At 42.1% G+C, this 27,879-nt stretch overlaps 1 protein-coding gene across 8 annotated transcripts in view; it reads right to left on the reverse strand.

Moving 5' to 3' along the window:
• DPP6 (dipeptidyl peptidase like 6) overlaps positions 1–27,879 on the reverse strand; it is a 790,271-nt gene that overhangs the window by 470,435 nt on the left and 291,957 nt on the right. Inside the window, exon 1 of one of the 8 annotated variants that reach the window (XM_048837581.2) lies at positions 8,095–8,187. The exons of the other annotated variants lie outside the window; for them this stretch is intronic. Coding sequence (XP_048693538.1) covers positions 8,095–8,145 — 51 coding nt within the window. The 5' untranslated portion in view covers positions 8,146–8,187. Of the gene's footprint in view, positions 1–8,094; positions 8,188–27,879 lie in introns of those variants that run through there. 8 annotated transcript variants of the gene reach the window in all.

Below are 27,879 nucleotides of genomic sequence, written 5' to 3' on the forward strand. Positions count from 1 at the left end.
TGAGGTCAATGGGAGCTCTGCCATAGACTTCAGTGGGGTCAAGGTTTCACCTCAGAAACCCAGCGTCTTTTCATGCATAATCAGAATGCTAAATGGAAATGCCAACGTTTTTTTTATACAGTGTGCTTTCACTGCTAGCAGTGATGGTTATAAACACACATTAGTACTGCATCAGCAATAAAGAATAAAAAATGGATGAGTTATGGGTGTCTTTTAGTATCTTGACAGGTTTCAGAGTAGCAGCCGTGTTAGTCTGTATCCGTAAAAAGAAAAGGAGTACTTGTGGCACCTTAGAGACTAACCAATTTATTAGAGCATGAGCTTTCATGAGCTACAGCTCCCTTAGTATCTTCTGTCAGAATGAGAATCAGAGTGCATAAGAGTCATGATTTACAAAAAAAACCTTTAATATTTAAACCATATTTTTTATGTATATGTTGCTAATGCTTTACTTTCTTCCCATTTAGTAATGTTAAATTGCTATGTGGCTGTTTTGTATTTGTTTCCTTTGTTAGTTTCCTATTTAGCAGAGTTTCAGTTTTACACAGAGATGATTTCTAATACAAGATGTCACACTTGAAATGCTCACCCTATGCTAAAGGAGACAAGTCCAGGACCTCATTAACATACTTCTGCTGGGAACAAAAACTCAAAACAGAAATTTGATAATCAAGTAGTCCCTGCTGTATTTGCAACCAGCCTCATCTTCTGATATACTGGACTTCCACAAGTTAAGAAAGCTGAAATGCTTTGACAAGGCTACACTCTTCCATCAGCGGTTGCTTTGCGGTTCAAAGTCTATAGGATTTGTGCTCCTAAGAGAGACAAGGTGGGTAAGAAGAAAAGGAGTACTTGTAGCACCTTAGAGACTAACCAATTTATTTGAGCATGAGCTTTCGGCTGTTACTCTGAAAGGTGGGTAAGGTAATATTTTTGTTATTGAATCAACATCTGTAAATAATAAATAAAATAATAAAATATATTACCTCACTCAACATGTGCTGCAAAGTTATTTGGGTGCTTTTGAAAATATCGCCCTTTGGAGCCTAACTTTAGGCTCTTATTTTCAAAAAAATGTGGCTCATGTGCACAAAAAAATTCACAATACGTTTGCATTGTATTGAAAATGTAAATAGCTTTTCATTTGTTGCTAGCTAACACTGAAGGATATATTTTCAAATGAGATTTACCAAGTCTGATTTAAATCAATGATTTTTAAAAAATCAAGTGATTTAAGTTATTCCACCCTGATCAGAGTTCACTAATTCTTACAAGACTCACTAATTCTTGAAGAAGTTTGCTCAATTTATTTTACACTGAATATCTACTGAATTTTGAAGACAAATTATGAACTCTTTACTCACAATGGTGAGCAGTTACTCACATGAAAAGTCCACTGCTCACACACGTGAGATAAGGAGTTCACAATCTGGCCCTAAAAACCAGATGTTAAAGTATGAAATGTAATAGTTACATTACTAAGGATCTTGAATATGCAATGTACGACAGCATCTGAAACTATTACAGAACTAGCTTATTTAAGGCATGTTCCAGTATTTTCATAACGTGTAGGAAATGGGCCCAGCTGAACATTTATGAAATGTAACACTGATGTTATTTAAAAGCATCTAATATCTTACCTAGAACTAATTACCAACCAAAGCAATTAAAAACATTTTGCATTATTGTTTTACAGCAAAGCATGTTTTATTTTCGGTCATTCTCTGCAGCAAATTGCATTGCATTCAAAGTAGTGGTGCCAACTGGTCTCCCTCAGATAAATAATTTGACATTTTCACCATCATAAAAGGAAAGAAATAAACAACCTATTTGCCATTTTAAAAATTGTTTTATATTGAATAGTTTTACTGGTTCACTCTTCTGAACACTTTCCAAGTGGATTTGAACAAACACTGGGGCATCATTTTAATGGGGCAGAGTTCTGGTTCCTTTGCACAGCCTGAAAATATGGGCTGTTTGAAGGGGAGAAACACAGGCCCTTGACTCTCATGTATTGGCAGGTAAAAATATGATTATCTGTTTACTTTTAAAACATGTGATATCAAGGGTGTATATATAGAGCCTCATCCCGTAGTCCTGACCCAGGCCTATACTCCCACAAACAATGTAGAGGCTCCTGGACACACAGACATGCCCTGTATCTCTCTCTGGCTTGCTAAATCCCAGATTAACTGAATTCAGGATGTACTGCTTCATATCACTGGGAAGGGGGCTCTCAAATCCTGACCTGCACTGTATATGCACCACATGTGGGATTTCAAGAAGTGGGGACTGATGCCCAAATTAAGAGTTGGCCAGTGGAGAAGGGACTTGGATACTGCCCCACCCCGCTCAATACATTTCTGCCCCTCCATGAATATTTCCGATCTCCCAGATAAAATCAATCAACCAACACCAATCAGCCTGGGGAGGGGTCTTCCCTTTGCTCCTCCCCAATAAAGGAATTCTGATACCACCCCCAATAGTTTCCCTGCTCTGCTGCCACTGCTCTTCCCTCTGTTTTGCCCATTTCCCCAGCCAGGTCACACACCCACCCTCACTCCTTTCCCTGGGCAGGAAGAGCCTTTTCCCACCCTGACCACCAGCCCCTACCGGCTGCCTCCTCGCTCCCTCTGCTCAAGCTCAGCAGTCTCATTCCCTGGTGTGCTCCTGAGGCTTGGCAGGGTTCGGTGCCTGCGTAATGCTCTGGGGAGGCTACTCTGATTCTGCCCCGAAGAAGACTGCAGGGCGACCTGTGCGATCTCCGCACTGCTGCATGCGGCCAATGGAGGAGGTCTCCTGGAGGCTGCTGGCCCCTCCCAGCCTGCCCTCTGTGGTGCTGCTCTGAAGAGTGAGAATCCTCCAGTCCCTCCTTTCATCTCCTATTCTCTCCCACCCATTGTTGCTCTCTCCATGGTGCTGCTTGATAGATGACAGAAAAGAAAGGCACCTCCTTAATTAAGGAGAGGCTACTTAACTGGTGGACATTAGTCCCGTGAGCACCCTCCTTAGCAGTCACCACTGGGAAAGGAGGAAGAGGAACCAAGGAGCAGATGCTCTATTCAACATGCTCCCTTCAAAACCATTGTATGTCCATGTGTAAGTCTTGCACCATTAGCTTATCCTATGTACTCACATCTCCTTTGGACAGGGCGGGTTATGGCTCATGCAGAAGTCATGCTATTGTGGAAAAGGCAGACCCTGAACACTGCATGGATGCAACAGAATTCTCAGCAGAGTTGCAGATGCAACCTATTGCTGATTATTTTATGTGCTACAAACAAATGGACACAGCTATTTTATAAAGCCACACTCTTGGCTACCTGGGGGCACCTAGGAAAGCTAAGGTGAATCTACTAAAAATATGAAGTCAAGGTGGATAAATTAAGCTGTGTGAACTCTCTCCTCACCCCCCGGATGCTTTCACTCAGTAGTAAAGTGGCTTTAATTCAGTGTAACTGAGGATAAAGTTACAAAGAAGTAAAACACTGAGCAAGAGATTCCACACAGGGGTTTAATTCACTTCAGCTCTTTGGTTGATTCACCTTAACTTTCTGGAGTGTTCCTTGTAGATGTGCCCTCAGTGGAACATGTATTAGAATCCTGCTCCTTCAGCACAAAAACCACAGGACTTTGCTACTTGATCTAAGGCAGGTCTCCTTTAGTAACTAATCAGGAGCAACTCCTTTAGTCTCTGAGAGAGACAGTAGAGGGCAACATCCCTCAAACAGAAAGGCAGTCAGTTAAAACTCCCATTGTAGTCACTTAAAGAAGGGTGCTGTGTAGCTTGAAAGCATGTCTCTTTCACCAACAGCAGTTGGTCCAATAAAAGATATTACCTCACCCACCTTCTCTCTCTCACTGTAGTCACAATGTTTTCACTAAATCAGGAATACAGGATTGGGCCTATAGTGAGCTGAAATTTTTAACCTTTTTTGGACTAGGGGGTGCAGGATTGGGGTGTATTTTTAAAAGTGTCACCGAATTTTTTAAAAGGTTTCAGAAAGAGGGGTTTTGAGGATTTAGGAATAAAAGGGTCATCACTTTTTTCTCTGTACATATTACTGAAAAGCAGCTAACCCAGAGGTGGGCAAACTACGGCCTGTGGGCTACATCTGGCCTGCAGGACCGTCCTGCCCGGCCCTTGAGCGCCTGGCCGAAGAGGCTAGTCCCCAGACCCTCCCACACTGTCCCCCCTTCCCTGCAGTTATGCTGCCACACAGGCAGCGCGGCTGGCTCCGTCCAGGCAGTGGGGCTGTGAGCTCCTGCTGCTCTGAACGGCATGGTAAGGGGGCAGCAGTGGCGGCACACACGGCAGCAAAGGGGGTTGGGTAGGGAGTCCCGGGGGGCAGTCAGGGGACAGGGAGTGGGGGGGTTGGATGGGGGTGGGGTCCCGGGGGCAGTTAGGGGTGGGGGGTGCTGGGAGGGGGCGGTCAGTGGACAAGGAGCTGGGGGGGGGGGTTGGACGCTTCAGAGGTTCTGAGGGGGGCAGTCAGTGGGTGGGGGTGGATGGGCATGGAGGTCAGGCTGTTTGGGGGGCACAGCCTTCCCTACCTGGCCCTCCATACAGTTTCGCACCCTGATGTGGCCCTCGGGCCAAAAAGTTTGCCCACCCCTGAGCTAACCCAAGGTTTACCATGGGCTGATTTTTGAAGGTGGAGAGAAAAAGAAACATAGAGAAATTGCTTCAGGGCTGATGCTTTTTATACCAATTTTCAACTTAAAACAGATTTATGAACAAATTATAAAGCTGGGAAAATACAGGTTTCTGATGGAAACCTTGATGGTTCCTTGAGCTAGATGTTGAAGACTGGCTAAGGCCTCACCAAACACCACTAGTATTTTTCTAAATAAATTATAGGGTTGGGATGTTGGGGGGTTGGAGGGGGAGTTATAATGCATATTTACTCTGTACACATCCCCTTCAAAAACTTGGCACAAAATAGCTTTTTTTATAGCTGTTATGCTCTATTGGGTCAAAATTGATTTTAAAATAGCGCTTAAATGCTTATGAGTACGTTCACAGTGGAGTATTCTATTGAGTAAATAATGAGTGCTTTAAACATTTTCTAATTAAAGGCTTACAGAAGAGCCTGCAGTGGCCTTAAAGAAGCTGTTATATCCTTTCACATCAGTTTTCATAGGATTCCATGACAATTCCTTTTCTTGTTTATAACTAAATACTTAGCACTGTGTATCAAAGCACGGAACAATGTTAACTAAACACTTCTCTCACATTAACAAAGGTTACTAATGGATCCTCAAGACACCCCCATATGTAAATTAATTATAATCTTCAATCTTTTTAATTACTACAAACAGATTTTTTTTAAAGCAAACACACTCAGAATCAAACACAGTAGGGTTTCTTCCTACTTCCAACCTTGGGACAAATGTAGCCTTGATGAAATGTTTCTTCAGATTTCTAGCAGCAGTAAAATTGTCCCTCTGTCCTCAATTAGTCCAGTTGTGCCCTGGTTTTGCAACACAAATATGGCCAGATTTTTTAAGTCCTCAGCATCCAGTCACTCCTATTGTCCTCAGTGGGAGTGACTGAGTGCAGAGCACTTTTGAAAATCCGGCTGTCGTATAAATCATCCACTTTTTGGAGATCAAAGTGCACCCAGGGGCCTGATTCCAGACTCAACTGAGGAGAATGGGAGGCTTTCCACTGACTTCAGTGGACATCGGAGGAAAGGATAAAGGTAAAGTTTCACTGGGTTTTGCTGATTTAAATTAGATGTTTATTCAGGAACACACAATTTTCTTTTCTGATGTGAATATAATTGATAATATTCAAGCATTGTTTTCATTTAATTAATTTGAGATAGTACTTCAGAATTATCTGCGAAACTTTTCTTATTTTAATAAACACTTCCTACATTCAATTATTATTATTAATACATTTTAAAAGGGGAGTTGATAATTAACAATATGGACCACACTCTCAATTGGCATAAAATAGCATAACCACACTGGTTTCAATGTAGCTACACTATTAACACCAGCTAGGGAGAAGGCTCTCTAAACCTTTCTGCAATCATCCCGTGAATTCATCATCACAAAACAATTAAGGATTTAGTTTATCTGGTATTAGATTCAGTTTATTACTGTATTCCTCAGGGTGGGAAGAACTCTGGAGAGCTACTGTTTGGGATGTTAATGATCAGTATTATGTGAAACTGTAGCCATCAATACTGAGCAAGTTAAGAGTCAGAGTTAAGTGGGTGAAGGGACCGTGTGCCATATTATACAGCTATATAATCTCCTGCTTAAATATATTATGGTCTGTTATAACTGTAAATGCTTCATGCTAAAATGTCCATCCATTATAATCTCATTCCAGCCATAATAACTCTCTGCAAGGCTTGGGTGTATTTCTAGTTGGAATAGTCCAAAGTAGGAAAAACCCTCAAACAATAAAACTGAAAACTGAAACTTTCCTCTCCAGAAATTAATTTTGAACTCGGTAGCTTTAAAAGAACAGATACCAGGGTGATGGAAATGGTACAAGAGCTTCAGGTAGGTAGGAAGTACCGTATGTGCATTAAATAAAGGAAGCTTAAGTTCTTACAATTGAATAGCTCTTACAAACAGTTTCCAGCTTTTCCCATGCTAAAAGATTAAATGTTGAGCAGCAGAACACTGTAAAAAGTTATATATAAATAAAATATTTCTATTTAAGGAGGACATCTTGCCTGCTTAAAATTAAATGCTGCCTAACCCCGTTTAAGTGCTATGCTTTGACAGTAGTAATTATCTCATGTCACTTAATATGATATAATGTCTACTTACGTGTAATGGATATGCCTTAATTTTCGAGGAAACAGTTTCTGTTTTGCCCAACTGAAACACGGTACGGTGATTAAAATGTAATTTTCACTCAAGCGGTAATGCATATTTTCCTATAAACAAATACCTAAATAAACACATCACTGTCTTCGCAAGATAGACTGTTAAAAATAGGGAAATCCCATATTATTCTGCTCTTGATTACAAATAGCTGTATAATCATGTAAATCATCTATTTCCCACCCTCATATCACAACTAATGTTAAATAGCCAAATAAATATTGTGAAGCAAATCAAAATAGCTTTAGGTCACTGAAAATATATATGCTATTTAATAACTGTATCGAAGCCACTTCATGTAGTTTCATTAAGTGATAACAGTTCCCATATTCTGAATACATACAGATAATTTATCTCAAAGCTTTCTTAAAGTAATCTCTGTTTATGCCATATGCATTCACAATAAAGAAAATACCCCAAATCTGTTCCACCAAAACTGAAGAAAATAGTTCAAGAGACGTGACAGATGTAACCATTTCACTTGTTGCATCAAATTCAGCCTACTTATTCTAAAGAATGGTCTGTATGATTTCTCTGTGATCTTATTACAATCCCACAAACGATGCAAGAGCTATTAGGATTAAGATGCTATGATATTAGATTTGAGTTCCTTTGACCATTGCAGTGGATAACGTAAATTTGAAATCTGTATAATGCCAGTGTGAGTAATGCAGATTATTTATTCCTTGATAATCTCAAAAATACTTAATTATCAATGGCAAGAAAAAAATACTTCAGCTTTTTCAAACCTTCCCCCCTCAATCTGACAGTTCTATTTTGTTCCACTTTCCAAGAAGGTAAAACTAAGATGATTGCTTCACACTGTGTTTTACTTTTCATACCAGCCTCACCCTCAGCTCTGAAATACAGTGTCAGTGGAAAGAGAGTGAAAAAATGCTATTCTATACACAGGTTACAGTAAATCTATTTTTAAAGGACATGGAAGAAATCAGGCTGGTATTCGCAAGTGTTTTCTACGTACAACCACTGCTTCTGTTTCAAACTCTCTAAAACTTTTCTCATACCATATCAAATTGATGCTAAACGTGCCTACCAAAAAATGTGTTACAAGGAAATTAATTTGCAAAGGAACAAAGCATATACAATCAAATTCTGCGTTGTTCAGTTTGATCAGCTAATGCGCATACAGCTGGCCATTTGTCCTGAAATAGATCACCTGCTTATAATTTATTTTTTACCATTACATTTTTTTGAGTAGGCTAATGTATATTTTTCACTCACCCTCCACAATTTTTTAAATCTCTTCACTCTGGACAATTTTGCTTTGTTCATTCCTGATGTCTGCAGGTCAGATATGTATCCTATGTAGCAGCAAATATGTTCTACATCAGCTTGATGTCCAAAACAGTAAAGTGCTAGTTATTCTTGAAAACAGAGGCACTCCCTAGCTTTTAATGCTGCTTCCAATAACCACACAGTTCACAGCTCAGCATAAAGTAACCAATAGCTGAACATGACATTAAAAAAAAACCCACGCTCTACAGAGATCATAGAGGGAGCAGTCTTGATCCATCCAATGCTTGATTTAGGTCAGGGAAAAAATATTATTGTCAGACATCCAACCTTAAGAAGACTCATGAACTGAAAATGGTGATGGTATGAAACATTGTCGTGCTTAGCTTTAACTTACTTAGGGATTGCTTTAATCGTATATTAATAAAACCCAAAGCTGCTTCAAAATATATGGAAATGATCAGACATTAAAAAATGTCTGAAATAATCTCTAGTGGAATGATGCTACGAGTTTCTTCATGCAGTAGCTTCAACTTTGTTTAATTATGTTCCTTGGCATAAATTCAGCAAATGGAAAACGAAGGATTAAGAGCATTAGAAACTCAATTTCAGTAAAAAATATAACTCATTATTTCACCATCCGTTTCTGGAATGAGCAAATAAATTTGTTTACAGAACACTCTTATTTCTTTTGAACAAGTACTGACTGTGAGGCAGATCTTTATAGCAGCTGATTGCTCTAGTAGCTATCAGAAAAAAACACACAACTACAATCATATCACTTCAGCATGCAATCTAGTCACATCCCGCCAGATAAACAACATCAGCCATGGTCAGGACTCTGACAGGTGGACCACAAAAGAAAAACCACAGAATGCTCCAGGAAGCGCCCTTGGTGATTGAGTAGGTTTCACCTTTCTTTCTGAGCCAACAGTAATCCAAAGCATGGTGCAATCAAGCACTGTGGTTCAGAAAGTCAGTCTTTCAGACGAAACACAAAAACAGGTCTTCACTTGTAATGGTCATTAAATATTACATGGCTCTTTTCTCAAGAGCAGAGAGGACATCCTATCCAAATTCTAGTTCATTCTTCATGATTTACATTCAACCTACCTAAACTTCACCTACAGTTTTAATTGGGGCACAGTGTTGCTGGGTACTGTGATTTCAATGTACATAGGACCAAATTTCAACGTTCTTATTTAGTGCTCATGAAGTACTTGTGAAACACACTAGTAAAGTGTATCTCATGTCTCCCTCTAGGGCAGGGGCGGGCAAACTTTTTGGCTTGAGGGCCGCATTGGGTTTCGAAAATTGTATGGAGGGCTGGTTAAGGGAGGGGGGTGTGGCCCGCCCCCTCATCGCCCCCGCTTCTCATCCCCTGACAGCCCCCCCCCAGACTCCTGCCGCATCCAACCCCCCCATTCCCTGACGGCCCCCCCAGGACCCCTACCCCATCCAACCACCCCTTCTCTCTGTCCCCTGAGCACCCCCGGAACCCCTGCCCCTGACTGCCCCCCCAGCTGCCCCATCCATCCCCCCCTTTCCTTCCTTACTGCCCCCCCAGGACCCTTGCCCCATCCAACCACCCCTTCTCCCTGTCCCCTGCCTGCCCCCGGAACCCCTGCCCCTGACTGCCCCTCAGGACCCCTGCCCCCATTCAACTCCCCTGTTCCCTGCCCTCTGACCACCCCGACCCCTATCCACACACACACACCCCCAACCATCCCCCTGAACTCCCCTGCCCTCTATCCAACCCGCCCTGCTCCCTGGCCCCTTACCGCGCAGCACAGAGCATCGGGTCAGCTCACAGCCCTGCCCCGTCGCCCGGAGCATTGTGCCGGCAGTACAGTGAGCTGAGGCTGCAGGGGAGGGGCCAGGGGCTCAGGGGCTGGGCAGGAGTTTGCCCACCTCTGCTCTAGTGTTTCGTCCACTAGAGGATTAACAGCCTGCTACTGCTACCAACTCTCCTTTAGCTCAAGAGGCAAAGATCTATAGGTCTGTGCTATGGTTCTGAAGCTATAGGGATCAAATCCTGCTGCTAACAGTTCCAGTGGGTCATCAGTGAACTTCTGAAGGCAAAATCCTTATGGAAGTAAAAACCTGAATAAGTTCAGGATTTGGCCCACAGTTTGTGACTTTGTGAAATTGTGAAATTTGATACTATATGTAAGACTTCATTTCTAAAATGACTATCAAGTTTGGTTCACATATAAGAGAAAAAACTGTACTCGTTTCAGAAGTCACAGACTGGTTTTGCGGATTTCCTTAGTTCTTGATAAGTTTGTTCTAATGTTTGATGATAAAGGCCTGATCCTACTTCCAGTGAAGCCAATGAGAGCTTTAGCATTAACTTCAATGGAAGCATGATTGGATCCTTGTTTAATAAAGAATAAAAGCCCCTCGTGTCTGGTAGAGAAACTTATTACATCTAATTTGATGCTTTATAAGTACTTTGCCTTAATACTGATTTTCAGAAATTCTCTAATCACATTGATTCAGGATAGGATCCCAACTCTATTTTCAATCACGCTGACAATTTGTTATTAATCTAATTAATATTGAAAAGACAGATAAAACAATTTCATATTCATAGGCACCTCGGGATTTAGAAGATACAAGAATCTCTAGCATGTACTCTTGAAGCTATGCGGTATTTTTACTTAAGAATGTCGTAGTTGCAGTTAAGCTGTATGTAGAGCAGTGATGACATGAAGACAAAATAAATTAATACTGAAAAGTGGAGCAGTCACATAACCCTTCCCCCCTCAAAAAAGGAGCAGTAACTTAAGCAACGAGAATCTTCAGGTAACTGTATTGCCTGCAACAAAGCCATAAGAATTGAACTGATATCCACTATATGCCACTAAAAACATGGCTGTCCAGTAAAAGCTGCATCAACAGGACTGAGCTGGGATTCTGGCACCTTTACAAATCAATGTCTTAAAAATGGTTGGGGTGCAGGAAACTTCATCCTGCCCTTTTATCACATGGTGCAAAAAATCTTATACAATACACATCGTTTCTTCTCTGAGCGTTTTCATCTGAGCTTTGCGATTTGCAATTATTTCACTTACGATTTAGTGTCTGATTATATGTATGTTGTAGAATGAGTGTGGTCTTCAAAGAAGTCAGTATGTTAGGTCTGAACTGACAGTCGCTGATCTGTGAAAGCTGCTCTTACCTCAGTGGTCAAATTTGCACTTTTGTTTGTACGTAGGTATCCCAGCCAGTCCCCAAAGACAATATGAGGTCTATTCTACCAGGCTTCCTGTTTTTCCAGAGTTCTCATAGCTCACAGGTCTCTGGGACAGAACTCTTATACTAATTCCAGGGTTCAGAAGGGGAAGGAGAAGGAAGATCTGGACATGAGAAGGGGGAAATGAATAGACACTGGATGAAGGCCATCAATAGATCTGGAACTAGGTTGTTTTTGCTGTGAATTAAGATGACAATGGACCAAGTTCTCTGGTCCAGCCAAGGATCAGCCAGACACAGAGGCTCGCAGGCCATGCCTCTATGGCCCAGCAACTCCCTCTATTCTTGGAACAGGGAGAGCAGTAGTATAGTAGAAGAGGTGCTGGCCCTATGCCACTTGGGGATTCCCCGACACAGGGAGAGGGATTCCCCTCCTTAGATACTCAGTTTTAAGTTGCTGCAATTAAACTACTGAAGAAGAGGCCAGAACCTGGCCCATTCTGTTCTTATCTTAATGCTGCCCACCCTCTCTCTCCTATTGGTGTTCATAGTACAGGCTACAGTCATGGAAAGTACAGTATGCAATTCATCTAGTTTCCAGTGGTTATCCAAAATGAAATCTATTAATCATAGTTGAGCCAGTCTCTTTAAGCAGAAAAACAATCCACCTTACAGTTCCTTGCCTTCAGAAGTATAATAGGAACTTCTGACCCTTACTTCCTATAGTGAGTGTACAGGCTGAAAATTGTTCAGTGCAATCCTTTCCCTTGCATTGATCAATGCTTATAAATGGCATTGTATTCCTGGGTCAAGGTCAAGGTGAACACTATTTGGTCTTGCGGCTTTCTCCTTTGTGGTTTGGGTATTATGATTAAAGCCAAGAGAAATTATGGTTACATCTGAATTAAATCCAGTTTGGAATCATACAAAATGCTTTGACAGCTTTTCAACATTTCAATCTGACTTTTTCCCTAGGTGTAGATTTCAGGATAAAGGCCTAACTTGCAAATAATCGAGAAGAGTTAATTTGCCAAACTCCTTTACCTGAAACATGTGCTTTGGAAAAATCACTTTTCACTGTATTCAAAAGGCTGAAGCTCACAAATGTTAAAACAATGACATTCAGTAAGTACCTTGATTAAGATAAGGGATCTGAAAGAGAGCAGAATGCAGCCCAGCTGATATTACCAAGCCTGATCAACATTAAGTCCACCCCTTTTTTCTGTACACCCTGACCTGAAACTCAGGCTCCATTCAGTAAAAAAGTGCTAACAGTCCAGTGGTTTTTATCTTTAAATCAATAGCTGCCCTCCTTTTATTAACCCATTGATCATTTACCAGATGAACTACACTTTGTAAGAAAAATACAGTAGACCTGAAGGAGAGAGAGAAAGAAAGAGAGAGAGAGAGAGAGAGAGAGAGAGAGAGAGAGAGAGAGATGAAGAACACAACTCCAGGCTTTGGATTCTATAAAGGGAAACTGACATTTGCTAAAAATGTGAACATGGAACAAAAACCACTTTGCCTAACAAAATCCTTTCCCCCAGAATTCGTATAGTCCTGTCCTCTTCCTCAATTCTGTCAACATGGCTCCATTGTTAAAAACCCTTTGTTTTCCAAATTGATCAAACTCTTCTCAGTGCCAACCTCTTGCTGCCTTCATTATCATCTATGTACTCGCTGGCTCCCCTTGCTCCTCCCAAGCCTCCATTCCCACCGTCTCCTTTCTACCTTTCCCCAAATGTCTTTGAATACATTTGCCTCTCCCTCTTCTTGTGTCCCAGTAGCCTTGCTTCCCTTTCTTCAATCCCTTCCCCAGTAAGCTCTCTTGGACACCACTAATGCTGTGAGCCTGTACTACAGTGGTTCTCAACTCTGGTCCACCGCTTGTTCAGGGAAAGCCCCTGTGCACCAGGCCAGTTTGTTTACCTGCCGCGTCCGCAGGTTCGGCCGATTGTGGCTCCAGGCCAATGGGGGCTGCGGGAAGGGCGGCCAGCACATCCCTCAGCCCGCACCGCTTTCTGCAGCTCCCATTGGCCTGGAGCTTATGCTCAAATAAATTGGCCTGGAGCTTATGCTCAAATAAATTGATTAGTCTCTAAGGTGCCACAAATACTCCTTTTCTTTTTGCGAATGCAGACTAACAGGGCTGTTACTCTGAAACCCACCAGGTAGTTTACAGCCAGTCTAGCCAGCACATTGTGAATGGACCATTCAAACTGATGGCCCATTAACAAACACAATGGGCCATAGATGAAGTTTATCCCTGCCCTGTGAGCCTTTCTATGGTTGCCTTAGCCAGAGTACGGGTAATGGCTGCTCCTATGACTCATGAGAGCATACAAGGGCATATGACTTGCTCATGTGACCCTGAACTCCATTTTGTGCCTATAATTCTTCACAAACTAAGACTGTGAGTAATCCCTCCACATGGGAGAAAGTATAAAAGGCACTGGAAGCATCTCCATTTTGCCTCTTTCCTGCTGATCTCTAGACTTACACTAAAAGGAGCATTCTGACCAATGGACTGAGGACCCTTCCACTCTTTTGTAAGTTAAATTACCAGAGATTTTACAAATCAGCAGTTTATTCCATCATCGCTTCAAACCTGATACAAGAGTTTTGCAATGAGTGTATGTATTTGATTTCCTTAACCATTTTAATTCTCTCCTCTTTCTTTTCTCTTATAAATAAACCTTTAGATACTAGATACTAAAGGATTGAAAACAGCATGATTATTGAGTAAGATTGGCGTTGTATATGGGCCTGGCTATGTGGCTGATCTCTTGTGATGAGAAGAACCCTTTGTTTGATGAAATTAATTTTAAATAACCACTCATCATTAAGTCTAGTGTCTGGGTTGTGAAACAAGGGCTGGGATATCTAAGGAGACTGAATTTCTGACTTCTTGTTAACCAGAATGGTGAGACTGAAGTTTACTTGTGTTACTGGCTTGGTATACCTTATGGAAGAATAACCACCAGTTTGGGGTAGATCTGAGCAGTTTGTCCTGAATCTGGTATTCTCAGCTTTGACTAGCTGAGGCATGATGACAGGAGTCAAAATTCCACCCACGCGGAGGACCCTGCTTCCCTCTCCCCCAGCCATACACAGGAAGTGGGAATATGGTGCACAAGTACAAGAAAAAGAGGACTTGTGGCACCTTAGAGACTAACAAATTTATTTGAGCATAAGCTTTCGTGAGCTACAGCTCACTTCATTGGATGCATTCTGATGAAGTGAGCTGTAGCTCACGAAAGCTTATGCTCAAATAAATTTGTTAGTCTCTAAGGTGCCACAAGTACTCCTTTTCTTTTTGCGAATACAGACTAACACGGCTGCTACTCTGAAACCTGTCAAGTGCAAGAAAGTAAATTAGGAAGGATAAATTATATTCCCTCTATTCCCTTATGCCAGCATGCAGGATTGGCCATTGTCCTGTAATCAGCACATGATTAGACTGTAACTACATTTTCAACCCAGTGTTCAGGACTTCAGCCACACAACTCATGAATGAGAACCTTGTGGCTAAATCTCAGTGAACCACATGGAAAGACACGTCTGAGCAACTAGTATCCTCCACTGTCCACATCAAGCCCCCAGTCACTAACTCCCTGAGGTGCTGATTCCAGTTACATGCTCTAACACGCTTTGTGTCCGGTGTTCAGTGTCAAAATCTAACACCAAAACCAAACATGGTCTTTGTCAGGTTCTCACAGTCTGGCCAATTCAAGCATTTGAAAATCATGAGTCAGGCCAAAAATCATGAGATGGTCTTAAAAATCTTGGGTAACATGAACTTTTTAAAAAATTCCCAAGCATTTCTCTATTCCAGCATCAGGGGTTTTCAGAAATATACCAAAAAATCACAAGACTCTCAATAAACTCTCTAGAGTTAGTGTAAAAACTCATTCTGGTGTTTGGCATAACACACTCCAAAGCCACAAGATGAGAAACTTGACAACAGGAATACTTGTTTAGGCCAAATGTATACACAGAGCTGCAAGTGTAAACTTGCTGGCGCAATGAAAGGACCATAGCAGCGAGTTCAGGACAAGAATATTTTAAGAGCTACTTTTTGTTTTTGCTGCTTCATTTCCAGTATGTCGAGATGCTCAACCTTTTACGGATTAGTGCAGTTCTTCAGTTAACTACAGTGAGCCAAAGTCATCTCAGTGCATTTGAACTCTGTACATTGTGTCCTCTGTTATACTCCTGCAACCGTACTGAGAGCAGTGGGGCTGCATGTGTCTATCTGAGAGCAGAATTTAGCCCATTGTTTACAGCAGACCTAAGAGTATTCTCTGTGCCCACTTTAATGTGGGGGAAATCAGCCACAGGATAGAGTTTTGCTTATGCCGACTGATTGCATGACACTGCCAGTACAGTGTACCCTTTTCATTGGGACATAGGGACATGCCATCAAGAAGACACTCCTCCGCCACAGTGAAGTCAAACTGTCAGTATTGATACCATACATCTCTCTCTGTAACACCACTGGACTATGCTCTACTACCACATACATTTAAAAACCAAACAACAGTAAAAAGAAAACAAATATATCTGATTTTTTTAACATACCACCGTAAGTAACTTGCTAAGGATTTCCTACTTCACCCAGAAGTAGCTGACCGTGGGGGAAAAAAGAGAGCAACTGTTTGAGGAGAACACCTCTAGTGCAATGTGTCACAAATAGCGGTGAAAGATGAAGAAAAATAGCTGTTTATACATTAGACTGCAAAGCTGTGTCTGGTGCACAGTGTTTGTAAATGAGCTGCTGTGGTGCCTAACACTATCCATTGTAGCCCCCTCTGTAGGTGGTGCCACACTAAAAGAACTGTTGCATTCAAATTTCAAACATTAGCCTAACTTTTTCTGAAATATTAGCTGTGAAGACATACATTTATCCTGACTGTATTCCTTAGTGAGACAGAGTTCTACTTTACACATTGGCCCAGACATTCAGCTGCACAGAGGGGCCTGCCAGGGAGCTGGTTATAAACCCTGGCTTCTCAGGCCAGCTATGTTCTGCCCCAAGCAGTGGCTTAGGGGCTACTCTAACTTCCATTATCTGACAATGGTCAATAAGGGACCATCTGCCAGCTAACCACAGCCAGAGTACATTGAGCTTTAGTGACCCCCAACATCAGGCATCAGCTATACTAGCCCTGTAACAAGTTCAAAGCCCCCGCATGCCATAGGAATCCTGTCCAGAGCAGGCTATTTTCTAGTCCCTCAGGTGACATAAAGAGGCCAGAAGTAACCAAGCAGCTGACCCATGAACTTCAACAAATAAATAAACCCTGTTCTATCCTGAGGTATTTTTCTTGTTGTTTTTAAGCTCTGTTTGACCATTACAAAACTGGGGCATTAATGACCGAAGAAAAATTAGGAGTCCAGAATGAGTACACAAGCTAAATATATCTTGGAAATTAGTATTATTACTCTGATTTTTATAAGCCATGTGAATGTGTGGAACATAAGTCGTCTTCTATTTACACATAGTTGGTCAAAGAAAGAATCCAGTCCTTATTCACCCAAGGAAGGGCCACAGGACTGTAACTTTCTGACCCTTCCATTACAATCTCATCTCTAAAACTTCCCCTTTACTGATATTCAACCTTTTTCCCCTATGCCAATTACATTTACCAGCTGATAAGTGACATATTTACAAACCAATTTTTCAAAAGTTTTACCTACCTAATCTCTCTAATCTTCCTGGTACATCACACATGTTGAAAACCCTAGTACTTTTTTCAGAGTAGCAGCCATGTTAGTCTGTATCCGCAAAAAGAACAGGAGTACTTGTGGCACCTTAGTACTTGCATGCATCCGATGAAGTGAGCTGTAGCTCATGAAAGCTTATGCTCTAATAAATTTGTTAGTCTCGAAGGTGCCACAAGTACTCCTGTTCTCTTCCCTAGTACTTTTTGTGAGCCTGACATGCATTCAGCTATGTCCATAATTTCCCAAATCAGTTTGGTAATGAGACCAGCAATTTTCAACCTCCGCCAGTCTCTCAGGCAGAACAGCATAACAACCAAATGGGCTGTGTGACAGACTGACAATATCTTGTAATGCCCTGAGTAAACCTTATGGAATTAAGATAAACTTTCAAAATTAAATTAAAACTTATTAAATTAGGCTTAATACCTGTGGGGTACATTGTATTAAAAATGCAGTGGTATATGTGCTGTGGCATTGTATGTACCTTCTCTAGTATGGAGGGGAGGGATGCTAATGAACTTCCTCACCATCAGCCTTTGAAGCCATCTCCACTGGAGAGATACGCATATACTAACTCTAACAGGATTCTCCAGAGACCAACAAACAAAGAAGAGACTTCTGGATAAATAGCCTCAGTTTAAACTAACACAGGGCCTTCTTCCTGATCCAGCAAACAGCACCTCTGGTCCAAAAGGAGACCGGCAAGTGTGAGGTTTTGAAAGACTTTTCCTGACAATGCCCATATTAGAGTTGGGATGAACTCTAGTAAGCTTAGAAGTTAGCATGTGTTCAGGTTCTTTTATTGTTTTCTCTGTAATGCTTTTTACCTTAAGGAAAAAATAGGCTTGCGTAGAAAGAGCTGTGTGATAACGTAACTCTCTATAGCCCTGACACTTATTGCCAGTCTCTGAAGACAAAGCAAGCAGGTCTGTTTAGGCAGACTATCTTGGTGGAAAATACATAGTGAAGGCCTAGGACCATTCAGGCTGGACATACCCGGCTCAGAAGGCAGTGAGATGCAGGTCTCCACCCATCAAGGCAACGACTGGGGAGCTGGAAGCCAAGAGTGGGAGCCCGTTGAACGCTGAAGGGAACCACAGGTGCAGTTGCCCTAAACTGTGACAGGCTGTACCTTTATCCTCTGGACAGTAGGCACATGCCAACAAAAGGCAACACTTCCCCATCATTTCATTGTTAAAAATATTTCAGAACATACTGGCCACTGAAAAACTGTATGTTTGGATTAAAACTGGTAAAGGAGGAATGTTTTCCTACATTTTCAAGAGTTACCGGAGATTTGGGATGCCTCAAGTGTTGGGTGTCCAACTTGAGACCCCCTAAGGCTATCTAAAATGTAGAAGGACTGTCCAGTGGTGGGGCGCTAACCAGAGATCTGAGATCAATTCCCTGCTCTGTCACAGGCTTCTGGTGTGATCTTGGTTACGTTTCTTAGTCTTTTTGAGCCTCAGCATCCCTGCTGTGGAACAGGGATAACAACACTTCCTTACCGCAGAGAGGATTGAGAGGTGCTGATAAGACAGTAAGAAAGTGCTGAGCACCTGCCCTCTCAACCTCAGGCCCCCTTCAGGTGTTTAAAGTTGGGCCTACAAAAACTGAGGGTCCCCAAATTATTAGTCACTTTTAGGACCAGCTGGTGTAAATCAGAGTAGCTCAACTGAGCTCAGTGGAACAACAAACATTTATACGAGGTCTGAACGCATAATATGGAATAGACCAAATTCATCCACCATGCAAGAATGTCCCACTCCTCTGATATCAGTGAAGTCACACCCACTTACACCAGGTTTGAATTTGGCCTTACAGTTCTCAGACTGATTTTCCATGCATACAGCAGTTCTAGGTCTCACATCTGGTAACATTTTGTTGTTAACAAAAACATTTTGGTTGTTCTACCTAGGAATTCTCAAGTCTCTTTCTGAACTCTTTTTTGTTATTTGTAAAGCGTTTTTACAGTAGGTGTTTAATATCTCTTGTCGTACGCCTTTAATTGGTGGTGGAACATTTTGCACCCGATGTGATGCCTTGCCGTTTTCTGCTTTTGTATGTATGTCCTTTGTCGGCAAAGACTGCTATGAATGTTTATGGGCTTCAAGCCATGAAATTCTTTACATCGCAGTTCACAGCTGCTTAAGCTTTGAGCAATTTTGAGGCTACTTAGCAGTAAACTAGCCCTCTACCACAGCAAGCACAGCTGCAGTAAATAAGTATCAACAGGGCAGATTTTAAGAGAATATACAGCAAACTACTTTTTTTTTTTAAATGAGGAAAATTAACCTTGCGGTTTAGTTAACCAAGTGTTCAATTCTAAAAACACAATTCTAGAGTGGGTTTTTTTTTTTTTTTTGTAAGCAAAGTAAATAGAGTGATTTTGAAAAATGCCAGACTTGGAGAACGCAGTCATCTTTATCCCCAGGCAGCAGTAGTACAAGTGTCCCCTATTCCATCCCTCCATCCGAACTTGAGTAACAAACTGTATAGGTGAGATACAAGCCCAGTCACTATCAATGTTTATTGGGGCTTTGGTTTTTTGGCTGAAACTTCCAAGGAGGCTGCTAATTCAGACAGTGTTTTGTGCGATGGGGGCCATCATCCCATTAGCGATACAACCAACCCATGTCACAGCCATCTAACACTAACAACTATTGGTCATTACTGAGCTGGATCATTCTGAGATGACTATTTAGAGGTAAAACACTACTTCCTCTATTACCATAACCACCTATACTCTGCTAGATGTATGTTACTGCCTAGACCGGAGTGGGAGGTAAGAAGAGGGATATAATGAAATATGACCCCAGGCCTTAACTGGTTTGGATGCTAACCCTTTGAGTTCCTCCTCCCATCCTTCTAAAAATGTTAGCTTTTTCACTGAAGGTACGTCAACACTGCACACTCCTTTCGGCGATGTGTGGAGTACAAACACTACTCGTCCCACTAGCAAGGGTGTAAATAGCAGTGTAGACAGTGAGGCACGGCGCAGGTGAGTAGAGTTAAGGTACACGTGTACCTTGTGGGTATGCACCCTACACAGCTCTCTACACATCCAAGACATGCCTCCCCGACATCCACCCTGCTAGTTTTAGCAGAGTAGCATCTTGCTGCTGGACTCTTTCCGTGCTGCCCCCACCCTGTCAGAGCCTTTCGTTGACATGTAGCCACACACCACAGTGTGGACTAAGCATGCTTTTCACGGCAGCACTTAGCTACACACACCTTACATGCCACTGCATGTGTGAAGTGGACACGTTGCCTCAGAGTCCAGGTCTACAGATTCAGGCTTGCGCCACGATGCTACAATAGCTATGTCGTCATTTCCCACCCACATTCCTGGGCTTCAGAGCCCAAGCCCGAATGTCGACACAGCAATTTTTTGCGCCACAGCGTGAGCCCAAGTCTGCAGACCCAGGCTCTGAGACTTGCTGCTGCCCGTTTCTGCTTGCCATTTAGACGTACCGTGGGAGGGTCCCAGAGTTCAGGCTGCAGCCAGAGCTGGAATGTCTACACCACAATTAAACAACTGCACAGCCGGAGCTCCACGAGCCCGAGTCAGCTGGCACTGGCCAGCTGCAGGCGTCTAACTGCAGTGTAGACATACCCTAGCAAGTTTTCAGCTTGGTGGAATCTTCTGGACTGCTTGCATTTAGAGGACAAGAGTTGGGTGTATGTGCATGGATGTGCTCAGAAGAGGAGGGCGGATACCTGTGCATAGAAGTGGATGTAAGATACTGAAGTTCCCCAGGGAAATATATTTCTTTGTGCTGTTTACTAGAGAAGCAGAAGTGTTGGTGGGCTCTGTCTATTACTAGATTTTTGATAGCGGTGACCCAATGATCAAGTTAGTGGATGGAAACTTAGTTAGGGAGCGCCTTCTTCCTCCCCTAAAGCACTTAATCCCCTGAAACACGTAGTGTGAGTCACTGTTAGAAACAACATTGGACCCAATAGAACATTAGTTTATGGCATTCCAATTTGGCAATTCCTATGCTAATACAACAATTTAGATAGGCGAGGGCCACAAACCCCAACTGAGGCTGTTTTGTTAAAAAGGAAAGGATTTTTTTTCTGTGTGAAGAGTGCTGGTTTGCAAACGGTGGGTTTCACACCACTGCATTTCAGAAAACAACGAGGGGATCTAAAGTTAGGCTCCTACAGCCAACTTTAGTTTCCCTAAAAGGGGGCTGATTTTCACAGCTGCCCAGCACCTGCAGTTCCCACCAACTTCATGTATCATTGACTCAACCACTCAACATCTCCATGCCTGTTTCCTCACCTGTAGAATAACATACCTTCGTATAGAAGCACTGGGAGACTAAACTTCCTTCATTTTTTTCAAGATCCTCTGATGGAATAATGCTATATAAATGCAATGTTTTATAATCACATTCAGCATCCTATAAGGCGTTGAAAGGTTCTCTGGTAAGCCCAATCATGACTGCTGGTGCTTAGAGGAAGGGGTGTAGAGAGAGAAGGGCACATTATAAAAATGGCTTAGGCTCCTTTCCACTCTCAAGTTGCGGACCTAAAAATTGAGGCACCCAAAATCACTCGTCACTTTTGAAAATTGAGAGCTTAGTGTCCGAGTCTGCTTGGAGCAGCAGAAAAACACCAGCGGTCTCCAGAACGTTAGGCTCCATTCCCACTTAAAAACATTTTGATTGAGCATCAAGCTTAATGGCAGATCATAGCCCCAGCATTCTCCTCTAATGAAACCTGCAGTTTCCTATATGCCTCTCCATCTTATTGTTCTGTTTATAAATCCTTGTGGTAGCAAGCTGTGCAAAATTATCTGGGTCATATAATCCAGTAGTTGTTCAGTACTTACATTAATGTATTGATTCCAAACAAAATGGAACAGAAACATGAACAAAAGAATATCAGGCTTAAAGTCCTGATGCGGTTAGATGGGAGGCTTTGTAAGCATTTTAGAGATTAGTGATGTAATAATTTATTAGTTCCTTTAAAGCTCAGGATCTGGCTAAGGAAACTAAATCATAAAACTGGATCATTAGCCTTTGGCAAATTGCCTCAGTTTCTGGTAGAGCAACCCTGCTACAAGTCAAGAAATTGTATGAACTGCTAAAAACCACCACCAAAACCAGGAAGTACATAATTTCACCCCATTCATTGTCATCAGTTGAACAAGGCCTGAAAAAGCATAAAAAGTAGATTTGTTGTTCTGCCAGCTAAGATCATTGAAGGGCAAATGAGGATCCTTGTAACTTTTACAGAAAAATATCACATAAAATCATAATGATCATCTTGGTTTGGAACTTGAAATGCTTTTCAGCCCTTTAAAATAAATGCCACAAGTGCATTCAAAACCACAGAGGGCAACTTCTAAGCCCATTTTTGGTCTTGTTTGGTCCCCCTTAGCTTGGGCTGGGTTAGAGAACTGATTGTTTCTGTATTACGTATTAAATGCAGTTTGCTATGTATTTAAATTGCAAAGGGCTTGACAGTGCCATGAAGGCAGAGCGCTGACAAGGTTATGGTACAAAGCTGCGCCACCCCAGATACAGATGGGAGAAAGATTGTGGCTACAGAGGTGCAACCTCTCTCTGTGCTCCCTGCAATGCAAGGGAAATGGGTAAACTGCACATGTAGAGAGCAGTCCCTGCACTCCATCAAAAGCAGGGTCTGCAATTCTCCCTGATACCTTGAGAAAGGAGCTCAGAATATAGAGGTAGGGGAAAGACTCTTTCAACCCTCCCTGTGCACCCATGTGAATGCGAGGAACAATGTAGCCCAGTGCTAGGAAAGCTGGAGCAGAGGCAGATAGTACTGTTGTGTGTTGCTCAAATTAGAGTTCTCCTTCTTTTCTTGCCATCATGTCTCTCATATAACCAATTTACATTTGCCAGAATTCTTCTTCTGCCTCACAATGGAGAGTGATCAGATTGTACCCAGTCTTGTGAGGGTGCATGCACTGAGCATGGGAATAGCAGCCAGGAAACTTTTATCTCCCTGTTGTGAAGTGTGACCTGGAGATCTTTACTGTTTAATCTTACCTGAATGTCAAGTGTCTGTTCTCTGCACTGAATGGAATATTTTGACTGAAGTGTTGTAGATTATCCATACAAATGGATGAAAAGTAACACGGGATAAAGGGAATAGTACACTTTCCAGACATATGCCACATTTTTACAGAATTCAGAGTAACAGCCATGTTAGTCTGTATTCGCAAAAAGAAAAGGAGGACTTGTGGCACCTTAGAGATTAACCAATTTATTTGCGCATAAGCTTTCGCGAGCTATGAAGTGAGCTGTAGCTCATGAAAGCTTATGCTCAAATAAATTGGTTAGTCTCTAAGGTGCCACAAGTACTCCTTTTCTTTTTACAGAAGGTTCACAATCTCCATACGGAGCCAGAAAGTTGGAGTTTCATGTTTCATTTCATCCTTTCATCTCTAATGGCTGTTCCCATGTTGAAAGTAAGTTGAATCATGGAAGAAGAGGAAAGGGTAGTAAGGAACCAACAGCAGAGGTCTATGGAGTGCTTCTCAAATGTATGCTTTTGGCCTGAGAAAACTAGGAGACCTGTAAAGGAAAGGCTGGAAGCAAGAGATGTTTGGGAGCAAGAGAGATAACAAATAGAAAGAGGATGGATGGTCTTGTGAAAATCAGGAGATGGGGCTCAATTCCTGACTCTGCCACAAATGTCCTGATGACCGTGGGCAAGTCACTGGTCCAATGTGCCCATGGTGTCTCATGGAAGGGAGGGACATTGTGTAGCACAGGAGGAGCCTAGTTTCAGATGAACTTTTCAGAAGTGGTTCTGGTGAAACTGGGCCCCATTTGGGTCTGGTTGCAAAACCAAAAAGGAGGCAGATCTCTGCGTTTCATTATGACAGATTCGTATAGTTCTACTCCCAGCTTCACAGAATGGGAACCAATATAGGTACGGATAGCAAAACAACAGCGCACAGTAAATGGCTAAATGGAAAAACACTATGTTCCATACAGTTCAGAGTCCAGCAGTGTGATGTTATCATCACAGCTGTGCACTTTCATGATAAGCTCATTTTCTAGGCCTTATAACTAAGGCTGCAATTCTGTCATGGAGGTCACAGATTCCATGACTTTCCACAATCTCCAAGACTTTCGCAGCTGCAGTGGCTGGTGCAGCTGACCCCGGGGCCAGCTGCTGGGTGCCCAATGGCCAGCCACACTGGCAGCTGCTGGAGCGGCCCTGGGGCCAGCCGCTCAGGTGGTCCCCCGGAACCAGCCTGCACTGGCTACTGCTCGGGCAGCCCAGGCAGCTGGCCCTGTGGGGGGTGCCCAAGCAGTGGTCCCAGGAGCGGCCTCTGAGCAGTGGCCACTATGGCTGGCTCCAGGGCAGCCCCTGAGCAGCAGTCCCGGGGATCGCCTGACCAATGCTCCCCAAGACCTCAGAGCAGTGGGTGGCAGGGGGCAGTCAGTCCCCATGGCCAGTGCAGAGGCTAGTTGGCCCTTGGGGGGCCCCCAGAGCAGCGGTGTCCTGGGGTCTCCCAGAGCAGCAGCACCCCAGGGCTCCAGGAGCTGTTAAGTTTTGATCAGGGGTATTTATATAGTAAAAGTCATGGACAGGTCACAAGCCATTAATGTTTGTTTATTGCCCATGATCTGTCCATGACTTTTTTACTAAAAATACCCGTGACTAAATCTTAGCCTTACTTATAAGTTGCTGAACAAATTTCCTTTTGGACTGAAGCCTCTACAAGCTACTGTACAGGTAGATGTTAGTCAGAGATTTGAATGTGAGAAAATGTGAGTGGCTGGTCAAATAAACGCCCAGTAGTCACCACTAAAAAGTCAGCTTCTACTACCAGTCACCACACAGGTATCTGAGATACCACAATCTTCTCCACTGCTTAGAGGAAGAGATAACAATATGGCATATTATATATAAGCCACCTTTTTTTTTCTTCTCTTTTCCCCTGTTGTCTCCATCAAAACCTCATCCCTCTTCAACTATAGTTACCAGTCACATTCAGTGAGTTCAAGACTATAATAAAGCCCATATGGGACAATTAGTCATTTATCTGTGGTGCTATGCACATGCATAAAAATGTCCTTGCTTGCACAGCTGGAAAGCTCATACTGAAATTTCTGAAGATGAAAACTATCTTTCAAGCTGAAGCACTTGTGCAGGTCATCCAAGTTCAAGGTTCAGTTCATCAGTCAGGAAAAAATACAAGGCTTATTTTAGAGAAATTCTGCCTATTTTGTCGGGGCAGATGATTTTTCTAAATTCATTTCAATAGGGAATAGGCCTTTAAGAAAATCATTAATTCCATTCTGAATGCAATGAATAGTGGGGGGAGAAAAGAGAAGGTAACCTCTGCTGAGTCCTCTGAAAAGCTATGGATTTTTTTAAAGACAAAATCAAAACTATTATAGGCCAATTTTATCCCTTTATGTTTACATTCCTTTTGAGATGCTTGTAAAAATAATCTATTTAATATACAATGATTAAAAAGACTAATTACTAGCTAGCTTGTCTCTTTGAAACTGTCTGTGCACCTCTACTCTAATATTATGATTAAATAATGGTAGGGTGCCTTATTGACAGCTTGGGAAAGTCCATCACATTGATATTAAATAGACATAGGCCTGAACTGTAACCCTCAATCTCTGCACAGAGATACATTTTGCTATTAGGACCTACAGTCTAGTTCAAGGTTCCCAAAATTTTCTTATTGAGTACCCCCTTACAGATCTACAAGCTGGCCATGTACCCTTCTGCTTCTCATCACTGACACTTTGAGTGTTCTACTTAACACTACCTGTCTTTAGCCATCTGTCCATATTTCACTGTTAGGTACAGATATAGTTATAGTGCGAAGTATACAACCAAAAAAAAACCTACTCCCAAGTCCCCTAAATTCTGAGCTCAATTAGACTGGACAGTTGTTGGGCAACTGAACCCATGCTGTACAGTGATTGGAGGTGAGGGCTCTGTACATCAATGTCTCTGTGTATCTGTGTTCTCATTGTTGTATAAAATGTGGTAGTTAATTTATTTCAAGATGTACCAAATTTCCACAGTTTTAAAGCTTCGTCTGAGTAGCCTATTATGAAAGTGCAATAAATAAAATAATTAATAAATAAAATCCACCTTTACACAATTTCTCCCACATACCCCTCCCCCGAGATGTCTTGCATACTCACAGGAGTACATGTACCACAGTTTGGGAACCTGTGGTCTAGTTGACAGTCCATTCCATGATTGCTGAATCCAGGACAGGACTTAGGGAGGCTTTGTAAGCTGTCATGTTGCCGGACATGCTCTTAGTTTGAGAGTCAGAGTGCCAGCAAGAACTACAGGGTATGTCTGTATCCAGCAGCTCCAAGAAAGAATTGCCTTTATATTTGTCACAACAGAGTTGTATATCTTGACTACTATGAGTCTGAGAGGGGGAAAAAATGGGGCCTGGCTCTAAACAGGCCAGCTGAGGGAATTATTGGACACCTGATAATTTAGATCTTGCTCTGCAGGAAGATCAGGCCAACAGGTCTTTAGATTTCTTCAGCACTACAGAGCTATGTGCTACTGTCCCAGTTTTAAGTAAATTAAAAGAAGGGGAAATATGCCTATGTAGTGCATCCAGTTGTGCAGGTAGTAACAGTCCTAATTTTTGTAGCAATCGGGAGGAAGGGAGGCTATCTAGACATGGGGACGTATTATTATAGAAGTCTTTGCATATGTGTAGCACCTCCTCACAAGGGAGAGAGGTTCAACTAAATCTTCTGAATGAGTTTGGAAGTTTGGCAGAAGTAGCTTATCTAAGGAGGACTGCATTTGAAAATGAGACTTAAGACCTCAGAGGGATGTGTTTGCATAAAAGGTAGCAATTCCTTCAAAAATCATACTATTATCATTCACGATGTTACCTTCTGAGTTCCTTAGGACAGGTGATAGCCCTCAGCTCTGGAGGACCAGCCATGAGATTAGCAGAAAAATTACTTGGTCTGTCAGAAAGATCAGGGACACTTCCCCATATAGCTGTTCAATGTTTTATTCATGTGGATAAAATATTTAATTCCAAGCAAAGTCTTTTACATTTTATTTGGCTTCTGGCTCTACTGTGATTTGCCTTCCACATTCAAGATTCAGGGATCACTGCCTCTCTGCACCCTCAGGGGCGCAAGTCATCCCCAAAAGAGGCAATGAAAAGACAGGACACTGAGGCACAGAGTAAGTGTCTTTCCCCCCTCCTCCTCCCCAAAGGTCACACTGGAAGTCTGTAGCAGAGTTGGGGAATAAACCCAGGTCTCCTGACACCTAGTCTGGTGCCTTAAGTACATCACTTCTTCATACTAAGTAAGTCCCCTTGTCACTTACTCTCCCTTTAAGTATGAGGTGTCTGGAAATCTTCAATTTACAATGAATGTTAAATTCTCTTTTGAGAGAATGTTTCAAATTAGTCAATCAATTTCATGAAACTTCAATGCATTTATTTTCTATTACTTGTCTGGTCTTTCATAAGGCAGTGTTCTTACTTGTATTTCTTATTCTTGTTTTATCCTGATCACTCTATACTATCTCTCGGTATATTAACAGTCAGTTCTATTATCTGAGCCATTAAGATCAGCCATTAACTTTTTTTCTTTCTCAACTATATCTCAGTATGTTCAGAATCTCTTTATTCAGAGTCCCTGGAATTACCACTCACTAATATTTGAGTACTAACCCTTTCAGTATACTTAATTCATCTTTTAAATTAACTGTTATTTTTTCAGCTGGTTATGTGTTTGTTACTTATATAAGTTTGGCTGTTTGCATCTCGGTTATATCAGTTGGTTTCTTGTGTATGTCTTGTGTGTGCATTTTATATATACATACCAT

The sequence above is a fragment of the Caretta caretta genome, chromosome 2, assembly GCF_965140235.1.
Source record: "Caretta caretta isolate rCarCar2 chromosome 2, rCarCar1.hap1, whole genome shotgun sequence".
In the NCBI taxonomy this organism is placed as follows: Eukaryota; Metazoa; Chordata; order Testudines; family Cheloniidae; genus Caretta; species Caretta caretta.